Source organism: Phyllostomus hastatus, unplaced genomic scaffold (assembly GCF_019186645.2).
Source record: "Phyllostomus hastatus isolate PE091 unplaced genomic scaffold, TTU_PhHast_1.1 phas_contig_86, whole genome shotgun sequence".
Taxonomy (NCBI): Eukaryota; Metazoa; Chordata; class Mammalia; order Chiroptera; family Phyllostomidae; genus Phyllostomus; species Phyllostomus hastatus.
Genome location: NW_025333977.1, coordinates 95,994,648 through 96,015,836, shown reverse-complemented (window position 1 = coordinate 96,015,836; position 21,189 = coordinate 95,994,648). Strand labels below are relative to the sequence as shown.

Below are 21,189 nucleotides of genomic sequence, written 5' to 3'. Positions count from 1 at the left end.
ACACACACCTCTCACTTTCCAGGTTTGCCTGAGGTTTCCCAACCTTGCTGGCCTTTAGGACTTCTTTGGGGAGACCCCCTGAGCCCCTGGTGACCACAGTATTCATGGATATCACTCCTGGCTCATTTTTCTGTTTAATTATTATTGTCAACTGACCTATAACACACTTAAAGTGACCAGTGGATGCATGCCTGCCATACATGCATGGCTACCCTGGGGCTTTGGGGTCTGAAGGTGTTGCCTTGTGTTTTTACCCCTAAATGTCCTGTCCCCACATGAACATAGTAAAAAGTTCTAATGATTCCCTTTCCCTTGCCCACACTCCCATTCCTGTTCCTCCACCCCTCCTCACTTTTTCTGTGCTTTTCTTTATGCCAAGAATGTCCACCCTGCAGAGGTCAGGCTGCTGATTTTGGAGAACATCCTTCTGAACCCAGCTTATGATGTTTACCTGATGGTGGGAACCTCCATTCGCTACAAGGTGCAGAAGATCAGGCAAGGGAAGATTACAGGTGAGTCACTGAGTTAGGTATGACATCATCATATGGCACTTACCACTTAACCATTTTGTAAGTGTGCAGTTCAGAGGCAGCGGGTATGTTCACACTGTTGTGCAGCCGTCACCACCATCCGTCTTCAGAACACTTCTCATCTGGTGGAACTGAAGCTGCCATCCTCCTCCCCCACCCCTGTAGCCACCATTCTACATTCCTTCCCTGTGAAATGACTTCTGTAGTATTTCAAATAAGTGCGATCATACAGTGATTGTCATTGTGTGACAGGCTTATTTCATGTAGTACAATGCCCTGTAGGTACCTCCACATGGTAGCATGTGGAGGATTTCTTTTCTTTTTAAGGCTGAGTAACACTCCGTTGTACGGACACACCATATTTTGTTTATCTCTTCATCCATGGATAGATGCCTGGGTTGTTTCTACCTCTTAGCTATGAATAATGCTGCTGTGAATATGGATATGCAAATATCAATTTGAGACCCTGCTTTCAATCTTTTTGGGTATATATGCCATTGTTGTAAGAATTCCAGGAGCCATGGGCTTCACATCAGACTGGGTTTTACCCTTGATTAACCACTGACTGCGGGGCAGTCTTTGCAAGCCTTGCCCCCCTTTGGGGGCTCAGTGTCTGCATCAGAACTCTTGAGGCCTTTCTGCTTGTGCTGGGAGGACAAATTGAATTAATGGATGTGGATTTGTTCCGGAAATTCTGAAGTGCTGTCTGTGTACATGTGACACATTTCATATGGTGAGTGTTCTTAATGCAGCACCAATCCTAATAAGAATTATTATTATTATTGTTTTGTTTAACCTTTATACATTTCATGGTCAGAGCACAGGGCATCAAGGGTTTCTGGAACATGAGTGTTGCACTCGGGTCCTTCAGTCTGAAGGCCAGATTGGATGCCTGTGGGACAAGGTATTGTTTAAGAATCTGTAGATGCCTCAGCTTTCAGTCAGCTTGGTTGAAGAGATGCCCCCTTCACTGTCAGGAGTAGTGTGGTCAATCATGACTGTGTGGAAGAGCCTTTTGTCCCTCAGAAGGCCACAGGAGGCAAAAGTGGGCCTTCTTGCCTCTGGGCCTGGTTCTCGCCGATGTGTGTGTGTGAGTTGGAGGGCCTCGGGCTGGTGGCTCCTGAGTGTCCACATATGCTGGGCAGGCAGCATCCAGCTCTTCTGCCATGTGTCCAGGTGGAAACAACGAGGACGTGTTAAAGCAGGATGCACAGGAAGCTCGCTGGCAGTCCTGGCCAGAGCCCATGTTTACCCCAGACCTTAGGGAAGCAGATCTTAAACACACAGGGACAGTCCTGGCCTTGGCTTTCTGAGACTTTAGAAGGGAAGGCAGTCAGAGGTGGAGTTCTTGGGCCTCTGGTCCCAGTGCCCCGGGGCACCAACAGAGACTCCTTGAAAATGGAAATATGAGCTTATACTTGAACACTGACAAGAAGTGGCATTGCAACATGAAGAAGACGGTATGGAAAGCCCAGTCACTAGCAGAAACATCTGACTATGACTAAGCATTTTCTAAGTGCTGTGCCTTTCACGTTGTGACCCAGCAGTTCTGTGAGGTGGGTTTTATTAACTCTGTGAGGAGTGCCTCATTTTATAGACGAGAAAACAGGCATAGAACCTCTGAGGGTCACAGCTGTCAGGCTCCTTGGCCTTAATTACTCCTGCGGGATCACATGGCCCTGTCCTCCCAAAGGAAAATGAGAACTGCTAAGGGTGACACAGGGCTTCTCAGTTCTCCCAGGGGCGATGTGGGGATGGCCCCTCTGCGTGGGCTGGACAAGGGCTGAGACCAGTGCCCCAGCTGGAGAGGGCAGAACCAGCATGGTTAAATGGCAGTGATTTAATAAAGACTCTTAGGAGCTAACCCTATATTAATTCAGGGTTATAATTCATGTATCATGGCCCAGAGGAAAAACATCCCAAGGTATCAAGAAAAGTTGTGGGTTTGGTCACTGACCTGACACACAAGTCAAAGAATTAGAGCATGTAAAAGATCCCTGACAGCAGACGGGCAGGTTGCCTCCCTTTCGTCAGTGGGTTAATGAGATGGAAAATTCCTCTAAAAACAAACTGTGTCGTGGAAGTACTGGCAGGCCTGGGGCTTGAGTGCATTCCAGAAGGATGATTTGGGAGAACTGAGCCAGCAAATGTCCACATGAACAAGCAATACAAATGGAAATTCACTGTCCAGTGTTTTTAAAGATGGATTGGGTTTCTTTCCATTGAGATATAACTTATATCATTGTCATTTTTAACATGCTTACTAGCCAGGAAAGTCAGGGGAACAGTATCATTAGAGAGGACATGAATTTCAGCAAGGACCTGCCTTACACAGCATCCTGCAGAGGGAAATTATAGGCTAGAGGACAGTTACATGGACCTATTAACATGCAAATAATTATAAGTCCACATTAATTTTTTATGATTTTTTTATTTCAGTTTCTTAAAATGTAATTTTTCTTTTTTTCCTCCATATTTCCCTTCCTTTATGTGGCTGCTTGCTTTCTTGTCAGTCCTTTTACTGAGCACCTACTCTGTGCCAGTGCTTTGCTGAGGCTGAGTGTGCAGTGGCCAGCAGGGTTGCCCAGATCCCTGCCCTCCCAGCATGCACAGCCCAGTGCGGGAGGAAAGCGGTCAGTCCAGTGAGGACCCTGTAAACATCTCCACAAGTAGGGAACCACAGTGAGGAAGGAGAGGGGTTCTTGGTGCTTGTAGAGGCCTATCTGTGTTGCTTATAGGACAATGTTTCGGGTGGGGGCCACAGGTCTCTGTCCTCAGTTTTCAGTCCTGTTGGCATTTGGATGACTTGCAGACATGGCAGGCACAGTAAAACCAAATTATTAGAACAGAAGTGGGAAGGACATGCTGGCTGAAGGAATTTGTATCTGAAAAGAACCTGAGCGATTGGAATGGTGGAAATTACTGACATAAAATGTGCTGAGGTTTGGAAAACCAACTGCATGGTTAGATGTGTGCTGGGGTCCTGTGTCAAAGACCCAAATGTGGAAGGGACTTGGAACCTAATATATTTTTGAACCATGGCTGCTCAGAACTAAAGCACACTGGGCTGCATGAGCAGGGGCTGGCGTCAGAGACAGCGGAATGAGCTCTCTGCCATCCTGGGCTCAGGCCCACTACCCCAGGAGCTGCTTGGTCATCCCTGGACTCTGTGACATGGGGGGTCAGGAGACTCTTGACAGTTAGAAGCACATCTGGGGAGTCAGCCAGGGTCAAGAAGGGTCAGAGACCATGTCTCCAAGAAGAGCATAAGGGCAGCCTTGGGGATGGTCATCTACTCTCTGCAGACGGCTGGTCTGGGACCCCAGGAGCAGTCTTCCCCTGTCTGTGGGCAGTGACCCTGAACATCTATCTGCAAAGCCTTCCATATTCAGTGCCTTTGAAAAGTAGTGTGTTCTGTGTTACAAGAGGTATTTAAGGATCCAAAGAAGCTCCTCATTTTCATTATTTTAGTGTTTTGTATAGACAGGGTAGGTTTACAATTGTTGGTATGCAAATAATACAATAATTAATAAATAATAATATGGGAACAAACTCTGTGTTCCACATACTCATAGCTGTAAACCTACGTTTGCCCCACCTGTGTGGTTACATTTGAATTTTGCAAGATCCTTCAAGAGTCAGTATATTCATTTACTAACAGGGCCTTATTCATTTAGAGAACTTTAAACAAGGGAGGAGGCTAGTGCTTCATAAAGCAGCATAAAGTAATGCTGCTTAACTGAGCAGTGGCATTATTTTATTATGACATGTATCCTTGACTCACTGCTGCCATACTTTAAACACTGGGTACATGATCTACAAGAATCACAACCCAGCTTGGCTGGACTCCCCGCAGTGAGAGACAAGGAAATGATTCTCAATCCTAGTGTTCATGAGAATCACCTGGAGGGCCTGTTCACACATGGCCCACACCCTGGTTTGGAGTCAGCAGACCTGGGTCAGGCCAGTTATGTGCAGTCCAGGTGATGCTGCTGGTCCAGGGACCGCACATTGAGAACACTCTGCTCCGGGGCAGGTTCTTGGAGACTAATTAGAACACAGAAAAGGTGCCCTAAGACAGGAAATGGGCATGTTGCCTCCCTTTTGGAATTCTCCTCAGAATCCCTGAGAATTCTGAAGGTTGCTCCAGCTGAAACTCCTCCCATGGTGAGCAGGGAAGTTGTCAGTGGTTCTTGCTGGAGGGCTGGAATGGGGCCACACCTGTGGGCTTGGTGACTGGGTTATGTGACGGTGAACTGGCTGGGGAGAGGGTGTGTCAGTGGTCAAGCTCTCTTTGGTTTGAATCCCAGCTCTGCTATTCACCCACTCTGGTACCACTCACAAGCTTCTCATCCTCATTCCCACAGTTCTCTCATCTCCAAGATGTGGACATCAGGAGTACCTGATGTTTCAAGGGTTGCTGGGGGACAAAATGGAGTGATGTGCACATAGAACATTAGCACAGTTCAGCCACATCTTGATCTGCTGGTCCGCGGCAGCCACTTATATTGTAGTCTTGACCTACAGGGTGTGGGAGATTGGTGGAGGGGGTAGATTCTGTCAGCCTGTTATTTTTCATCCTGGCCCCAGTTGAGCGAGCCCACTTTCGCAACATGACACAGAGCAGGGAAGCATTGATGGATGCTCAGGATAGCAACAGAGAAGATTCTTTGCATATTCTAGACTCAGCTCACAAAACCATGTGGCACATCATGGACCAGCAGATTTTTTGGAAACTCCTAGAGGTTTCCCAGACCCAGAGAGCCCCATTCTGGACCCCTCAGTGTGGAGGCAGAATTTACTTCTACTATGAGTACAAAAGGGTATAATGTTGATATAGAATGTATTCTACAAGCAGGCAGTAATTCGAGTCCAAGGCTGTACTTAATTTTAAAAGGCAGCATACGGGAGTCACAAAAAAACTGATTGCCTGTGAAAATTAATGGAGAGTGTCAGCTTTATCCACAGGTGTGGAAATAATGTTAAAATTTAAAGTGTTGAAAAAAATTAAATGCAAAAAACATCATACAGCTATACCGGTAGCAGTGATTCGGGAGCAGTTGACACACTGGCTCCTAATGTTTCCATCTTCTCTCTCTTTCCCACTTGGCTGTCTGGGATTCGGGTGGCCAGAACTCTCAATGCCTTCAGATCAGTACCAGCTGCAGCTTCAGAACAACATCCAGGGCCATGCTGGAGACCCAAGCCGGCCTGTGGCTGTCTTGGCTCAGGACACATCAACGGTCACCGCTGTGCAGCTGGGACAGAGCAACCTGGTCCTCGGACATAGGAATATCCTTTTCTCAGGCCAGTGTACACTCCATATGCATGTTCTGTGTGCAGATCTGCTGTTTGGAAGTCCAATCATTTTTCTCCTGGAAGCTGGGCTAGGCTCAAAATAGCCATTTCTCCTCCAGGTCTGAAAATCTGAAAGGTTGCTCACCTCTCTAGGTGACTCACTGAAGAGGCTGCAGGGATGGGAGGTAGTGGTGGGCAGGCAATCTTACCCTGCCTCTGGAACCTGTGGCACTTGTGGTCTCACCTGAGGGCCTGACTGAGGCTGTTTCCACATGGCATATGGCTTATCTCATTGTCTCAGTCATGTTTGTGTGGCCTCCAGTGTCCTTTGTAGAGAATCCCTCCCCCTTTGCTAGTATAGGAAACACAAGGTAGCTCTAATTCTGGAGACACCTCTGTTCCACTTGACATCAGGCAAGGAGTCTTCCTCCCCTCCTCCACCCATGTGATGTATTGATATACCATCATAGCCATGAAGAAGTCTGACAGCTGGTTTATTTACTATTTGTGTTTTGTTCCTTAATGAAGAATTCAGGTATTCTTATGCAGGGTGCTTCCAGGTTACCTAATAGCACGGTCTATGTGGTGGAACCGGGATACCTGGGTGAGTGTGGGCATTCCGGGTCCTCTGTGCTGCTTTTGTTTGATTATGTGAGTTAGAAGTAAAGTACAAGTAATGGTTCCCCCCAGAAAATGCTACACTCTGGCCAGCTCTACCAGCTGGGAGGCCCAGGGCCATCAACACTCACCTGCCCTTGCCAGGGCTGCTCCCCATTCCTTCCCCTGTCAGAACCCAGAAACAATCAGAGGCTAGACAGGACCAGATGGCAGGTGGCCAGGGAGAGAGATGAGTAGAATGGGAAAGGGCTTTGTCTCCTGCTTTTATACCAGCACTCTGTCCAGACCTGAACATGGCCATGGATGTTTGGTGGTAGGGGCCTGCTCAGTTAGGGGGGCCCCTAAGGTAACATAACAGTTGGTAGATGTCTCCTCGGGGAGGAAGGGGAGGCATTTGTCTGAGAGGAGAGGGGAGGAACCCACAGCCATGGAGGACCTAGAGGGGCACAGTCAGTGCCTGGGAGCTGCAATAACAGATGACCACCTGAGAGATGTCTGGAACACACCCTGTGTCACTGATGCCATGCTTCTGTTGGTCTGAGTTTACTCACCTGTTCAGTGCAGCAATGTGATTCAGAAAAGACAACATTTGATATGCAGCAAACCCCAAGGTCCTCCTGTGTGCTGCCATGTCAGATTGTTCTTTGGACAATATGGTGACAGCAGGCAGGATGACCCCGTGTGTCTTAGGAGCTCCATTTACTCAGAAATGTGTCTTTGGTACCTTCCATCTGTTTGGCCTTTGCTGACCACTGGAGTTCCAGGAGAAGCAAGACAGGGTCCTTGGTGCTTGGTGTTGTGGGGAGAGACCAGCACAGCAGGCGGTGGCAGGATAGTGGGAAGGGTCAATAAATGTGAGTGCAGAGAAAGGCTTCAGGTAGATTATAATTGAGGCAGGTCTTTTGTAGGAAGCTGCTCTTTTGCTGATATGTCGTCATGGCATAGGGAACCACTTGGGTAATGATGTGGAGGTGAGAAAGTACATGATATCACAGGGGTCAGCAAGCAGCTGGTGTGGCTTCTCCTATGAGAACAGAGCAAGAGGCCTGGAAGTAGTGCAGGCTCACACAGAGAGAGTGCTCAGTGCCAGGCCTCACACGTAAACCTACTGTGCATTCATAATGTAGACACAGTGTGGGTTCAGAGCATAGCTTCTCTGTGCATTCAGAGTGTAGACCTTCTGTGGATTAAAGTGTAGATTCACTGTGAATTTAGAATGTACATTTACTATGTATTCAGAGTATGGACCTACTGTGGATTAGAGCATAGACCCATAGTGATTAAGAATGTGAACTTACTGTAATCTCAGAGGGTAGACCCAATGTGGATTACAGCATAGACCTACTGTGGATTCAGAGCATAGCCTCACTGTGTTTGAGGGCTTAGACCCCCTGTGGATTCAGAGTTTAGACTCACTGTGGAGTCAGAGCATAGGAACACTGAATTCTGAGTACAGACCTACTGTGGATTCAGAGTGTAGCCTCACTGTGGACTGGTGCTTAGGTTTATTGTGGATTCAGAGTGTAGATTTTCTGTGAATTAGAGTGTAGTCACTGTGGAGTGAGAGTGTAACCCTATATGCATTCAGCTTAGCCTCACTGTGGATTCAGAGTGTAGACCTACTGTGGAATGACAGTGTATTCTCATTGTAGACTCAGAACGTATACCTACTATGGATTCAGAGCATAGTCTTACTCTATATTCAGAGCATAGATTCATTGTGATTCTTAGATAGAGCAGACCCTCTCTGTATTCAGGACTTAGACCTACTGTGGGTTCAGAGTGTAGACCCACTATGGATTCTGAGCATAGATGCATTGTGGTTTATAGGATAGAACCTCTGTAGATTCAGGGCGTAGACTTACTATGGATTCGGAGCATAGATTCACTACGGATTTAGAACATTGACCCACCCTGGATTCAAAGCATAGACCCACTTTGGAATCAGAGTGTAGACTCACATGGATCCAGAGTAGGCCTACTGTGTGTTCAGAATATACACTGGTATGGATTTTGAGCAGAGACCTGCTATAGACAGAATCAAGTTTCAGTCTTGAGCAGTCAACATGGGATTGTTAATGTTTAGTTCTAGGGAAGCTTGGAGATCAGCTCAGGTTTTTAGGGTTCAGCGCTGATGGCCCGCATTAGATCTCACAGTCAATTAACAGCTGGTCTTTTTCCATGGAGAAACACAGGTGAGCAGTTGTGGACTGTAGGTGAACAATTATGGGGCCCTTCTGGTGAGCAGTTACAGGTCTTTCTAGTTGAGTGGTATCAGCACTTCTTGGTAGTGGTTTTGGGGCCCTCCAGGTTACAGTGGGTCTTTCAGGTGAGTGGTTATGAGTATCTTTAAGTTGAACAGTTTTATGTCTCTTCAGGTAAGTGGTCTGAGCCCTTCCAGATAGGTCGTTGTGGGGCCTTCAGGTAAACAGTGTGGAGCTCTCATGCTGATGGTACTTGGCACCATCCTGTTCCTTACCTGTATCCCCCTGTGGCCTGAGTTGTCAGGCACTGCCACTTGCCTATTTTATAGGGTTCACAGTACACCCTGGTGACAGGTGGGTGCTTGAGACTGGACGCCTGTATGAAATTACCATTGAAGTGCTCGACAAATCTGGGAACAAGGTCTACCCATCAGATGTGAGTGCCTGCCTAGGGTCCTGGTGGGGTGGCGAGGTTGAATGTGTCTCCTGGAATAGCTGCTCAGTGAGGTGCCCCCAAAGGGACAGGGGTCCCCATGCAGGCAGGCTGATTTCAGGAACTTCCTAGTGGGGCTGCGGGTCCAGAGGAGGCACTGTTATGGGATCCCTGAGACATGTCAAGACCCAGTAGACCTGTGTATCTACACACCACAGGCCCGCTCCCTACAAGGCTGGGGCAGGGAGAGGAAGCTGTAAGCAGCAGGTTTCAAGGACACGGTGATGGCGAAGTGGTGTCTGCCAACTGTAATGAGCTGTAAGGAATTTTGATGTCTCTTATTGTATTTGGTGGTTTCCTTGTTGGGACCTCAGGGCCTAAGAAAGCTGACCGTAGTCTCTGATCTACCATGAGTGCCACACAGATAACTACCACAGGAGTACAGGACCATCGGGGCTGCAGGGACGGGAGCCCGGGAGGGGTCAAAAGCCAGAGTGGTCAGGGCTCAGTTCCAGAGCTTCATCCAGCTTATCTGCTGGCCTTTGGAGGCCTGCGAGCCTCAGAGGGACCCTGGCCTGGCCTAACTTCTGCTTTCTGGTCACATTGCTTCTGTCCTGCATTCTGACTTTCTTGGGCTGTCTGAGAAGTACCTCTCACCCATTCTGCCTCACCTTCCAGAACATCCGCATTGAAACGGTGCTTCCCTCTGAGTTCTTCGAGGTGCTCTCTTCTTCCCAGAACGGGTCGTTCCATCATGTCAGGGCAATAAAGAGAGGCCAAACAACTCTCGAGGCAGCCCTCACTTCCGTGGTGGACCAGGCAAGTTGGCATCTCCCTTATCCACCCCACAGATAGAATGTCAACCCGGCTGCATATGAGCCCTGGGAAGTTGGAGTCCCAACCTCGGCCTGTGTGTTGCTCTTACAGGTGCTCTGAGGGTCCTCTTTCTCTGGGCTTACAGAGGATATCCAGGGGTGGGGGGGCAGGCTTTGGGCTGTTTCTGTCACTTGTCCCCACACCAGGCCAGAGACCCTCTTCTGCCAACCCCTGTAAAGGTGAGTTTACACCTTCTGGAATGGGGGCTGGAATGCTTGCTGGGGAACAGTGTTGGGCCCTCTGTGTCCAGCTATGCACCAGCCAAGAGCCACCAGCATCCCTTTGGCTGTTTTGGCTGTGGGCCCTTCAAAATCTTTTAATTTTCCCCTGTATTTAGAAAGCCAGTCAGTTTTAGGTGGGAGCAGTTCTTAACTGATTAGAACATTGGCATGGGTGTTCTCATTTTCCTACCCTGCACTGACCTACCTATAAGAGGCAGCAGAAAGCAGTGGCCTGTAAACTACACTGTGATTCCTACCAAAGTCTGCACTGTAGCTCTGGAGGCTTTGGATGAGTTGCTTTAGCATCCCACACCTCAGTTTTCCATCATAAAGTGGGGATGTGCACATCCATCGTGTTAGGGGATCCCTGAGGATGAAGTCAAGCATGTTGACTTGGAAAGCCATCTCCATGGAGACAGAGAGACTGCAGGTTATGTGTCGTCTTCCTTCCCACTCCCTATAACCACAAAATCTACCTTTGTGGCTGATCCCCAGGGAAGGGCAGGGGTTTGCTTGACTGGGAAAACTGCTGACAACTTGGTTGTCATGGTGATGTGGAGCCTCCTCACCCTCTTGTAGGATGGAGGAGTCCACATGTTACAAGTGCCTGTGTGGAACCAGCAGGAGGTGGAAATTCACATCCCCATCACCCTCTATCCCAGCATCTTGACGTTTCCATGGCAACCAAAGACAGGTGCCTATCAGTACATGATCAAGGTAAGTGGGAGCCCCCATGTCTGGCTGCACTCCTTCAGGTGTTTCCATGGGATTAGGACTTTTTGGCCCTTTTCTTTCTTCTAATATTACCTTCTAGGGACTGGAGAGAATTTAAAACCAGAGAGTCTTTATGCTTTCTATATTTTCTGAGGTTTCTATCATAGTAATGTATTTTAATAATCAGAAAAAAACCTGAAAAACAGAAAATAAAGCAAGGAAAAGAAAACCTGGAATACAGGCGTAACTTCCACATGCATCTGTTTTTGTAAAAAATTGTTTTCCCAAAGCTGTGTAAACATCCTTAGAGGAACTTCTGAAATTCAAGAGAAAATGTCTCCAACCCTGTCTTATACCACGTGTTCTTTGTCTTTGATATTCATGTGCCCCCCTGGCATTTGTCAGCATGGGCTGACTCCTTTGTGGCTCAAGCCTTTGTAGCGAACACGGTCCCCGTCAGTCCCTACTTCTCTGGCAGTGGTGACCAGGTATCCTGTGTGGTTACTGGTCCCCACTACCAGCCATATCATCTTCCTGACCCTCTTGGGTTCTGGGGTGATGGTCCTTTTCTTGGAAGCTGTAGGACTGTCCTTTACTTCAGGGCAAATGACTAAGGGTGGGCAGGGGTGTGTGCAGAAAGGGAGTGTTGTCTGGTCAGGGAAGCAGCATCCTACACCCGGCTCTTTGGCTAAGGGTCTTTCTATTGAGCCTGAGCTCTGGGAGGTGCCGGGGGTTCTGGACCACTGTCATGAATGTGTGTGTATGTGTACGTTAGTCCCAAGGTCCATAGAATGTGAGGACTAGAAACAAGGTGGGGTAGAGAAAGCGAGGGGTGGAGGCAGCCTCCACCCAGATGTTGGCTTGATGCTGACCTGTGGGTGAGAGAGAATGAGTGTGAGTGGGTGTGTGTGTGAAACAGAGACCAGGCAGGTGGGCTGATGAGACAATGATTTTTTCCCTAGGCCCACGGTGGGAGTGGGAACTTCAGCTGGACCTCGTCAAACCACGTGGTTGCGACAGTCACCGTCAAGGGTGTGATGACCACAGGCAGTGACACAGGATTCAGTGTGATCCAGGCGCATGATGTTCAGAACCCACTGCATTTTGGGGAGATGAAGGTGAGACCTCAGGGGTCAGATGAGCCCAGGGGGTGATGTCTAGCTACCTCCTTCTTAACCAGCCCTCAGGTTTAATTCAAAACCACCCTTTGGTCCTTGTTTGTCTTCTACTTGGTGTTGGCAACAGGCAAGGCGGTGGTGGGTCGCTCCCCAGCCCTGCCCGTGAGGAGCTCACAGCCATATCAGGGTGATGGAAATGACATCCCACACCAGGCAGGGGATGAAACCAGGAGGGCCAGGGTCAACACAGCTGGAGTTTCTGGAATGGATCCCAGAAAACATGGAAGACATGAGCTAATCTAAAGAGTTGTTCTAGGAAATTTGCCAGACCTCAAAGACATGATTCTCCAAATGGAAAGGGTCACTGAAAGTGGAGTTGTAAATTCACATTGAAGGGAAGGCCCAAGACTCCAAGGGGCTCAGCTCCAATTCCTTTCATCTGACTCTTGTTCAGATACAGTGAGGACTTCCCTGCACTAGGGCTCGACACCTGGCTTATGACCCCAGGTGATGTGGGATCAACTTACTGAGCAAAGGCCACATGTGGGAGTGGTCATCTGCAGCTGAGCCTGGTGGCTTCCTGACCCCTCCTCCTTCCTTACTGCCTGACCCTGACCACAGTCCCTTTTATTACATCATTAAGGGCAGAAATCGAAGGTCCATACATTGTGTGTCTAATCCTGACCTTCTCTTACATGATTCGGGATATTGACGATAGGTTTTCTTTTAACTGTATTTTTTTCATTACCATTTATCCTCCCCATACCCTTTTCTACCTCTATGCTCCCCAACGTCCCCCACCCACCACACTGTTGTCCATGTCTGTGAGTTCTTCCTCTTTTTTTCTTGTTTGCTCGATCCCTCTATCACCACCACCCAGCACTGTAGTCTGCTCTCCATCTATGAGTCTGTCTCTATTTTACTTATTACTTCATTTTGTTCATTAGATCCCACATACCAGTGAAATCACATGGTAATTGTCTTTTTCCAACTGGCTTATTTCACTTACCATAGTGTTCTCCAGGCCCATGGGACAGGCAAGGCAGTGGCTAGAGGACCAGGCAGTACCACATTTGCATGTGGATAAACCAGGAGGAACAACTGGGGAGTGAGACAGATCACACAACCCAGGGTTCTGGTGCGGGGCAAAAAAAGCCTCAAAATCTCTGGCTGTAAAAATCTGTAGGGGTTGTGGTAATGGGAGAAACTCCCAGCCTCACAAGAGTGTTCATTGGAGATACCCACAGGATCCTAGAACATACACAAACCCACCCACTGAGGAATCAGCACCAGAAGGGCCCAACTGGCTTGTGGGTTAGCAGCACTGTTCCCTCTGTGACCCCTGCCTGACACACAGTGCTACTACACAGTGAGTGACCTGGGTTGCCCCACCCTGGTGAATACCTAAGGCTCTGCTGCTTACAATGTAACAGGTGCACTGAGACAAAGAAATGCAGCTCAAATGAAAGAACTGATGAAAACTCCAGAAACAGAACTAAGTAATAAAGAGATAGCCAACCTTTCAGATGAAGAGTTCAAAACACTGGTAATCAGGATGCTCACAGAAATGGTTGAGTGTGATTGCAAAATAGAGGAAAAAGTGAAGGCTATGCAAAGTGAAATAAAGAAAAATATACAGGGAACCAACAGTGAAGGGAAGGAAACCAGGACTCAAATGAAGAATCTGGAGCAGAAGGAAGAAATAAACATTCAATCAGAACAGAATGAAGAAATAAGAATTCATAAAAATGAGGAGAGGCTTAGGAACCTCTGAGATAACTTTAAACATTCCAACATCTGAATCATAGGGGTGCCAGAAGGAGAAGAGGAAGAGCAAGAAATTGAAAACTTATTTGAACAAATAATTAAGGAGAATGTCCCCAATCTGGCAAAGGAAATAGGTTTCCAGGAAGTCCAGTAAGCTCAGAGAGTCCCAAAGAAGTGGGACCCAAAGAAGCACACACCAAGGCATATCATCACTACATTACCCAGGATGGAAGAGAAGGAGAGAATCTTAAAAGCAGCAATAGGAAAGGAGATACCTACAAAGGAGTTCCCATATGACTATCAGCGAATTTCTCAAAAGAAACCTTGCAGGCAAGAAGGGGCTAGAAAGAAGTGTTTGAAGTCATGAAAGGCAAGGACTTACATCCAAGATTACTCTGTGCAGCAAAGCTTTCATTTAGAATGGAAGGGCAGATAAAGTGCTTCCCAGATAAGGTCAGGTTAAAGGGATTCATCATCACCAAGCCCTTATTCTATGCAATGTTAAAGGGACTTATCTAAGAAAAAGATCATCAAACCTATGAACAGTAAAATGATAACAAACACAACTGTTAACAACTGAACCTAAAAAGAACAAAAACAAAAACAAACTAAGCAAACAATCAGAACAGAAACAGAATCACAGGAATGGAGATCACATGGAGGATTCTAGTGGGAAGTGGGAGGAGGGAGACTGGGGGAAAAAGTACAGGGAATAAGAAGCATAAATGGTAGGTACAAAATAGATAGGGGGAGGTTAAGAATAGTCTAGGGAATGGAGAAGCTGAAGAACCTATATATATGACCCATGGACATGAATTAAGGAGTGGGGGATGAAGGGCGGAGGGGAATAAAGGAAAAAAAATGGGACAACTATAATAGCATGATCAATAAAATATACTTAAAAATGTTCTCCAGGTCTATCCATGCTGTCAAAAAAGAGTAAAATATTCTTCCTTTTTATAGCCAAGTAGTATTCCACTGTGTAAATGTACTGTAGCTGTTTTTTGCACTCATTTAGATGATGGGTTATTTTGTCTTTTTGTTGACACACACACACACGCGTCTCTTAAGATTGATCTGTTTCATATGAACAGGGTCATAATGGAGACCCTTTAGCTACAGCGTATTGTCAAGTATTTGTATAAATTATAACCACCGTTCCCCCGCTCATTTCCCAAGTTTCATCTAAGTAAACATGCCACCTTCCATCTAGTTGCTCAGCCAAAATCCAGAGGACAATTCCCTGACAGGCAGTGTGTGTGATGGTTAGAGCCTGGCTTGCAAGACTGGACTGCTTAGGCCAGACTTCACCATGCTCCAGCTCATTTAGGCTCTCGAACCTCCCATGCCAGTTTCTTCATCAAGTAATGAGGTTGGTAACAGAACCTTAACGAGGAGACTGAGAGGATTCAATGATTTAGCAGGGTTTTTAGAACAGAACCTGGAGTCTGGTAAGTTTTGTCTTAATACAGATATTTGTTGTTGATAATGTCTCTCTCACCCTGTATCCTACCTTCTTTGTATTTCTTCAATGTGCTGAGCTGGTACATGGCTCAGGACTTTGTACAGTTGTCTCTTCTCCCCAGAAAGTGTTTCCCCCAGACTTTTGTCTGGTTGCCTCTGATGTGGTTCTCAGGTCTAAGCTCCTACATCTCTTCTCAGAGGGGCCTTCCCTGACAGCTCATCCCTGAACATCACCTCAGTCCCCAGCACCAGTCCCTCATGTCCCTCAAGCTTAGTCTTCTCACTGACATATATTCAGTGCCGAGCACACAGTGTGTTTAGTAAATCCGAGCAGCGGGCCTTTCCTCTCCCATGGAGCCTGATGACTCTAGTCCGTGCCTTGTCTTCCAGGTGTATGTGATCGAGCCCAGAGGCATGGAGTTTGCCCCATGCCAGGTGGAGGCACGAGTGGGCCAGACCCTGGAGCTGCCCCTGAGGATAAATGGCCTAATGCCCGGTGGGGCCAACGAGGTGGTTACTCTTAGCGACTGCTCCCACTTCTACTTGGAGGTTGAGGTGGAGAACCAGGGTGTGTTCCAGCTGCTTCCAGGTAAACTAGCATTGATGAGCAGGCACAAGACCGTGCGGGGGGTGGGGGGGCGCAGGTTGAGCCAGACTGCCTGGACGTTCAACATGTGGTGCCTCACATTCCTAAATAGAGGGCCTGAGGCCACAGGGAGTCACAGCATGAGAAATGGTGTTTGTCCCTTTGTCCTGTGTCTGCAGTTTGGATCTTACCTGCCAGGTGACCCACTGTGTCATGGCTCGCTGAACCCTCAGTTTCCACTTCTCTAAAACGGGTGTCATTCTAAACAGAATTGCATGTCACAGTGCCCATTGCAGTGCCTGGAATGCAGTAGGTGCTCAGAATATGCTGTTGATGGGGAATTTGGTTAGTGATGGAATTGCAACACCTTTGTGACATGTGAGGTCCTTCCCTCCGGAGCCATCGAAGCCATGCACATTGACCTTTTTCTCTGTAGCATCGCTTGCAGGATTTTGACAGTGATGGTGGAAGTTAGTTTATGGAGTGTCGGCCCTGCCAGGTGCAGGGTAAGTAAGTACCTTGTGTGTGTGACCACTTCAGACTTTGCAACTACCATGGGAGGAGGAGCTGTGGCTGGGCCACATGTCAGGTAGAGACTGAGGCTGTGTAACCATCCAGACTCTCACAGGAGCACAGGGCAGGATGGAGTACACATCAGACTATGTCTGGACTACTGTTCTGGAGCCTGAGTCCTCTAGAAATGCCCCCCACCAGGGAAGTCAGTCAAGGACAGCAGAGGGGTTCCTCTCTAATTTGCAGATGAAGAGAAGCAAGAACTGTTGAGCTAGTGAGGGAGGAATGAGGTTTGGGCAGGGGTAGAAGTAACGGGGAAACCAGAATGGCACTCGGTGGAGCTCTAGAGACACGGCCCTGAGGTGAGCATGTCCGGGGATATGGACACACAGTGGACCTGGAATGATTGAACCTGTTGGGTCCTGAACCACAGTGGGGCACTGGAGGGCTTGGGAGCCCTTCAGCCAGTGGGAACTACTGATGGTTTGTGAGCAGAGGAGTGATGACTTGATCCTGGTGAGTTTAGGAAGCCTAATTGGCAGGGTGTTTGTAGGTTGGCCTGAGATGCCAGGCAGCTTTACACACCACTGCTGTGGTTGTGGTGACCCGTGGAGCCACTTGGATGTGAAGCTGCATCAGGCAGTGTGTCTGAGACATCACCAAGCAAACCATATGTGTATCCTTCCCTGGAGGGCGTTGTTGTGTCCTCTCCGACCACACAGGAGAAACTGAGCTTTAAGATATCTTAAGTGTCCTCAGCAAGGCAACCATTTAGGATGGAGAAAAACATTAGCATGTGGGAGAGAGCCCCACTGATGGCAGGAGAGGAGCCTGCTTCCCCAGCACTGCCCGCCCCCCGCCTCCCCCACACTGTGTATCCTGGAGAGGAGTTGCAGGCTTCAGCCCAGACACTAGGTCTGCATCCAGGAAGTCCCAGGAATAAAGAATAGGGTTTGGAATTCCACGCTCCTGGGTCTGAATTCTCCTTCTTCAACATATTGGCTGTGTGATGTCAGGCAAGTTGTCCAACCTCTCAGAGTCTTGGATTCTTCATTTATAAAGTGGGAATACTGGCCCCTTGCTTGCTCTAAGGGTACAAATGAATGTCCCTAAGCCTAGTACCAGGCTTGGTTTTGAAGACAGCAGCTGAGACAGAATCTTAGGGCATTGAAATTCCCTTAGCAAGCTCCTTAAGTGTCCCCTACTAAAGAGTATATATGGCTTTGTGAAGGCTTGTGGTGGGGCCCAGATTATATGAGAAGTCTAGTCAGGGTAGAGAGACACCAGTGTCATGGAAATCCATAGGACATAAGACCAGATGGGATCAGCTGATTGACACCTGCCCCTAGGACACATGAAACTCATGGAATAGAAACATGAGGACAGATGTGATCCCATGTTAGGTTAATGGTTTCCTTCTCTTTTTCCATCTCCCCCTTAAGTCCATGTCGTTGATCTTGACCAAGTTAAGAGCACACATGAAACTCAGGTCATAGTTCTTGGAAATGAACTGCTAGGTTCCCTTGGTAACCGCAGTCCCAGGCACCACCCCTACCAGCACATTTAGGCCATTTTGGGGCCTCATCCTCTTCCTACTGAACTTGGCTGCTGGGATCCCATTTCTGCCTTGTCCTCATCATTGAAGCACCCTTAAAAGCCTCATGGCTTCTGAGTGTTACTGTGAACTCCATGGAGTTGCTGGATTGACCAGGCTCACCCTCTGGGGATGGCAGTACATCAGCTCTTGCTCTATCCTGGCCCTTTTTCTGTTGTAAGCCTTGGCTGTTTTTCAGCCCCCTGTTCATTGAGCACCTCCTACGTGCTATGCTCTGGGGGTCCCTGGTAAACACCAGAGATGTAGTTTCGCCTTCACAGCTCTGACAGTCTCGTCAGACATATGGTGCAGCACGCAGGCGTGGTGCTGGGACCGAGTGCACCAACAGAGTAGCATGGTCCTGTGAGTTCTCTTTCACTCTTGGACCTGTGCTCACTTGAAATGCCTAAACATGTGCCCCAGAAGAAATGTGCCGAAGATGGGTGTCTAAGGTAGTTTAGGGGCATGTGGGAAGGCTGTTTAGAGGAAGTAATAACTGGGACTGAAGGATGGGAGTAGGAGAAAATAGGGGAAGAGTATTCCGAAGAGCAGGAAGATTGTCGTAAGCCTCGTAGAGACAAGAAAGGGTGTGGCATGCTTCAGCTTCTGGCCAGGTCGGAGCAGGGGACCTCCCATCCCCAGGGCAGGGCCATGGAGCTTGCGTGTGCCACTCGGGGCTCAGTTCCTCAGCATCTCTTCCCAGCTCTACAAAGGATCCACCTCCCTTCTCATAATTTAGGGTCATGTCCAGATAAGCATTTGTGTAGACTCCCTATACCAGGGTGGAAGATAGCAGGGTCCATGCTCAGACCTGTCATTTCTCCATTCTTTTTGTTTGTGTAATTGTGGACCCAGTATCAGTTTTCCAGAGCTCTTGGGCCTGTGGACTCTGGCCTACCCTTCTTGGTGGCATAAGGACTTCTGCCCAGGGCATGGCAGTGGCCATTGGCAAAATAGCATACATTGAAATATGTCCTAAGAGTGTGGAGGAGATTGTTTTTGAATGTCCACAGCAGCTCTTTCACTAATTGCCCCAAACTAGAAGCAATCAAAATACCCATCAACTGGTGAATGAATAAGCAAAATGTGGAACATCTTGGCAGTGGAATACTTCTTAGCATCCAAAGGAAGCAACCACTGATCACACAGCAACAGAGCTGAGTTTCAAAAACACACTGTGTGAGACAAGCCAGTTCATTGATGAGTAGTGCGAGGCAAACCAATCTATGCTGAGACTGAATGTGGAGCAGGGGCTGCCAGCACCAGTCCTTTAACCAGGGTGGGGAAAGGACAGTGATGGTTCATGGGTACAGGTTTTCTTTCTGCAGAGTGAAATGTTCTAAACTTAGTGACGATAGTTGCACAACTCTGTGAATATGTTAAAAACCACCAGTTTGCACGTGCACTTCAAATGGATGATTCTGCAGCATGTGGATTATATATTTTGGTAAAACTACTATTAAGAAAGAAAACCAAACTATGGTGGAAAAATCAGAATGGTGCAGTGATGGCCTCCAGGAGATGAGTACCTGGGAAGAAGGGTAAGGGACCTGGGTTGGGGCTGGGGGGTAGTGTTCTGCATCATGGTGGGCTGGGGTTTCACAGCAGCTACATGGTCCATGCATGGTTCACTATGGGTAAGTTGGACCTTAAGAAGTAAAAAGAACCATAAAGAAATATTGAGATAATTATGTATTTACTAAAACATTTAGAATGAAGTGTACTGATGCCTGCAACTTAGTTTCAAGTTCACTAAAAAATAAGATCAGTTGATAGATGGGGAGGAGATGGATAGATAATGCAGTAAGAGAAATAGAACAAAATGATAATTGTGGAATGTAGGGGGTAGGAATGTGGGGTTTCACAGTATAATTTTTTCTAAATGTTTAGAAAGAAAACAACATACTGTCACTATAATGGCTTTTTTTTTCCCAAAGGGTGGAATATACTATGCACTGGCAGGGATATAGCATAGCCATTAGAAGTAGTGTAACTTGCCCTTACTGATGTGGCTCAGTGGATTGAGCGCTGGCCTGTGAACCAAAGGGTCGCCGGTTTGATTCCCAGTCAGAGCACATGTCTGGGTTACAGGCCAGGTCCTCAGTAGCAGGTGCTTGAGAGACATTCACACATTGATGTTTCTCTCCCTCTCTTTTTCCCTCCCTTCCCCTCTATCTAAAAATAAACTTAAAAAAAAAAGTATAACTTGATACAACCATTTTGGGAAAGCTGTTTGGCAGTAATGATGAAAGCTGAACATACACATGCTCCTAGGCAGTAGGGACTAGGGGTGTATGTATGGCACTCTTATGGACACACCCAACAGAAAGGCCGAAATGTGTACAAGAACTATGTACCAAAAGACATGTTCTCAGCAGCACTGTGTATCATTGCCCTGCTTTGGGAACATCCCGGGTCTTTGCAGTATTATGAAGAAATTGATTTGCAGACTCTTCACACAACAAAATAATATATGCAAATATGGATAAAAGATGTATAACGTACAAAATATAAGGAGAGATCTCACCATTAGCACTGAATTGAAAAGGGCAGACACAAAGGAGTTTATACTCAGTGGTTCCTTTCATGTAAAATGTAGAAGCCCACAAAATTATGCTGCACTGTTGGAGGCAGCTCACAGTGGTTCTCCTTAGGGGAGGAGCTAGTGACTGGGGGGTCCATGGGAGATTCCAGGGTATAGGTCAGATTGTTTGGGGATCCCAGTCCTGGGTGCTACATGTGCTCAGTTTATGAGGGAAAACAAACACCGTTCCTGACAAGTGTACTTTTTGGCATGGGAATTAAATTTTTATGTTAAAAAATTAGATTGTGTATCAAGCCCTGGATGAAAGGACTGCCAGCCTATCATGTCTTTCCGGCAAAGGCAACTTTACAGTGACCGTTTGCTCTCTTCTTCTTGCAGGGAGGCTACAGCCAGGGTCTGAGCACTGCAGTGGTGTCAGGGTGAGAGCCGAGGCCCAGGGGTACACCGCACTCCTCGTGAGCTACAAACATGGCCACGTCCACCTGAGTGCCCAGATCACCATCGCTGCCTACCTGCCCCTCAAGGTGAGCCTGGGGCCCTTGCCCTTCATCTGCTTCCCTGATGTGAATTATTCATTTGTTCTGGTGAATTTGTGTTAAAATCCTGATTATTCAGAATAGCTTTTAGAATAGCAATCTCTTTCTATGGTTTTTGAGCTGAAATTAGGAAAGATGTAGAAGGAACAGAGTCCCCCTGATGATAGGCAAT

The 21,189-nt window shown here is 47.5% G+C and overlaps 1 protein-coding gene across 2 annotated transcripts in view; it reads left to right on the top strand.

The window, feature by feature from the left end:
* NUP210 (nucleoporin 210) overlaps window positions 1-21,189 on the top strand; it is a 115,387-nt gene that overhangs the window by 32,605 nt on the left and 61,593 nt on the right. For both annotated transcript variants that reach the window (XM_045851397.1, XM_045851396.1), the window contains exons 6-14: window positions 380-512; window positions 5,664-5,822; window positions 6,364-6,432; window positions 8,980-9,086; window positions 9,762-9,902; window positions 10,760-10,897; window positions 11,857-12,012; window positions 15,634-15,832; window positions 20,860-21,005. In XM_045851397.1, coding sequence (XP_045707353.1) covers window positions 380-512; window positions 5,664-5,822; window positions 6,364-6,432; window positions 8,980-9,086; window positions 9,762-9,902; window positions 10,760-10,897; window positions 11,857-12,012; window positions 15,634-15,832; window positions 20,860-21,005 — 1,248 coding nt within the window. The remainder of the gene's footprint in view (window positions 1-379; window positions 513-5,663; window positions 5,823-6,363; window positions 6,433-8,979; window positions 9,087-9,761; window positions 9,903-10,759; window positions 10,898-11,856; window positions 12,013-15,633; window positions 15,833-20,859; window positions 21,006-21,189) is intronic.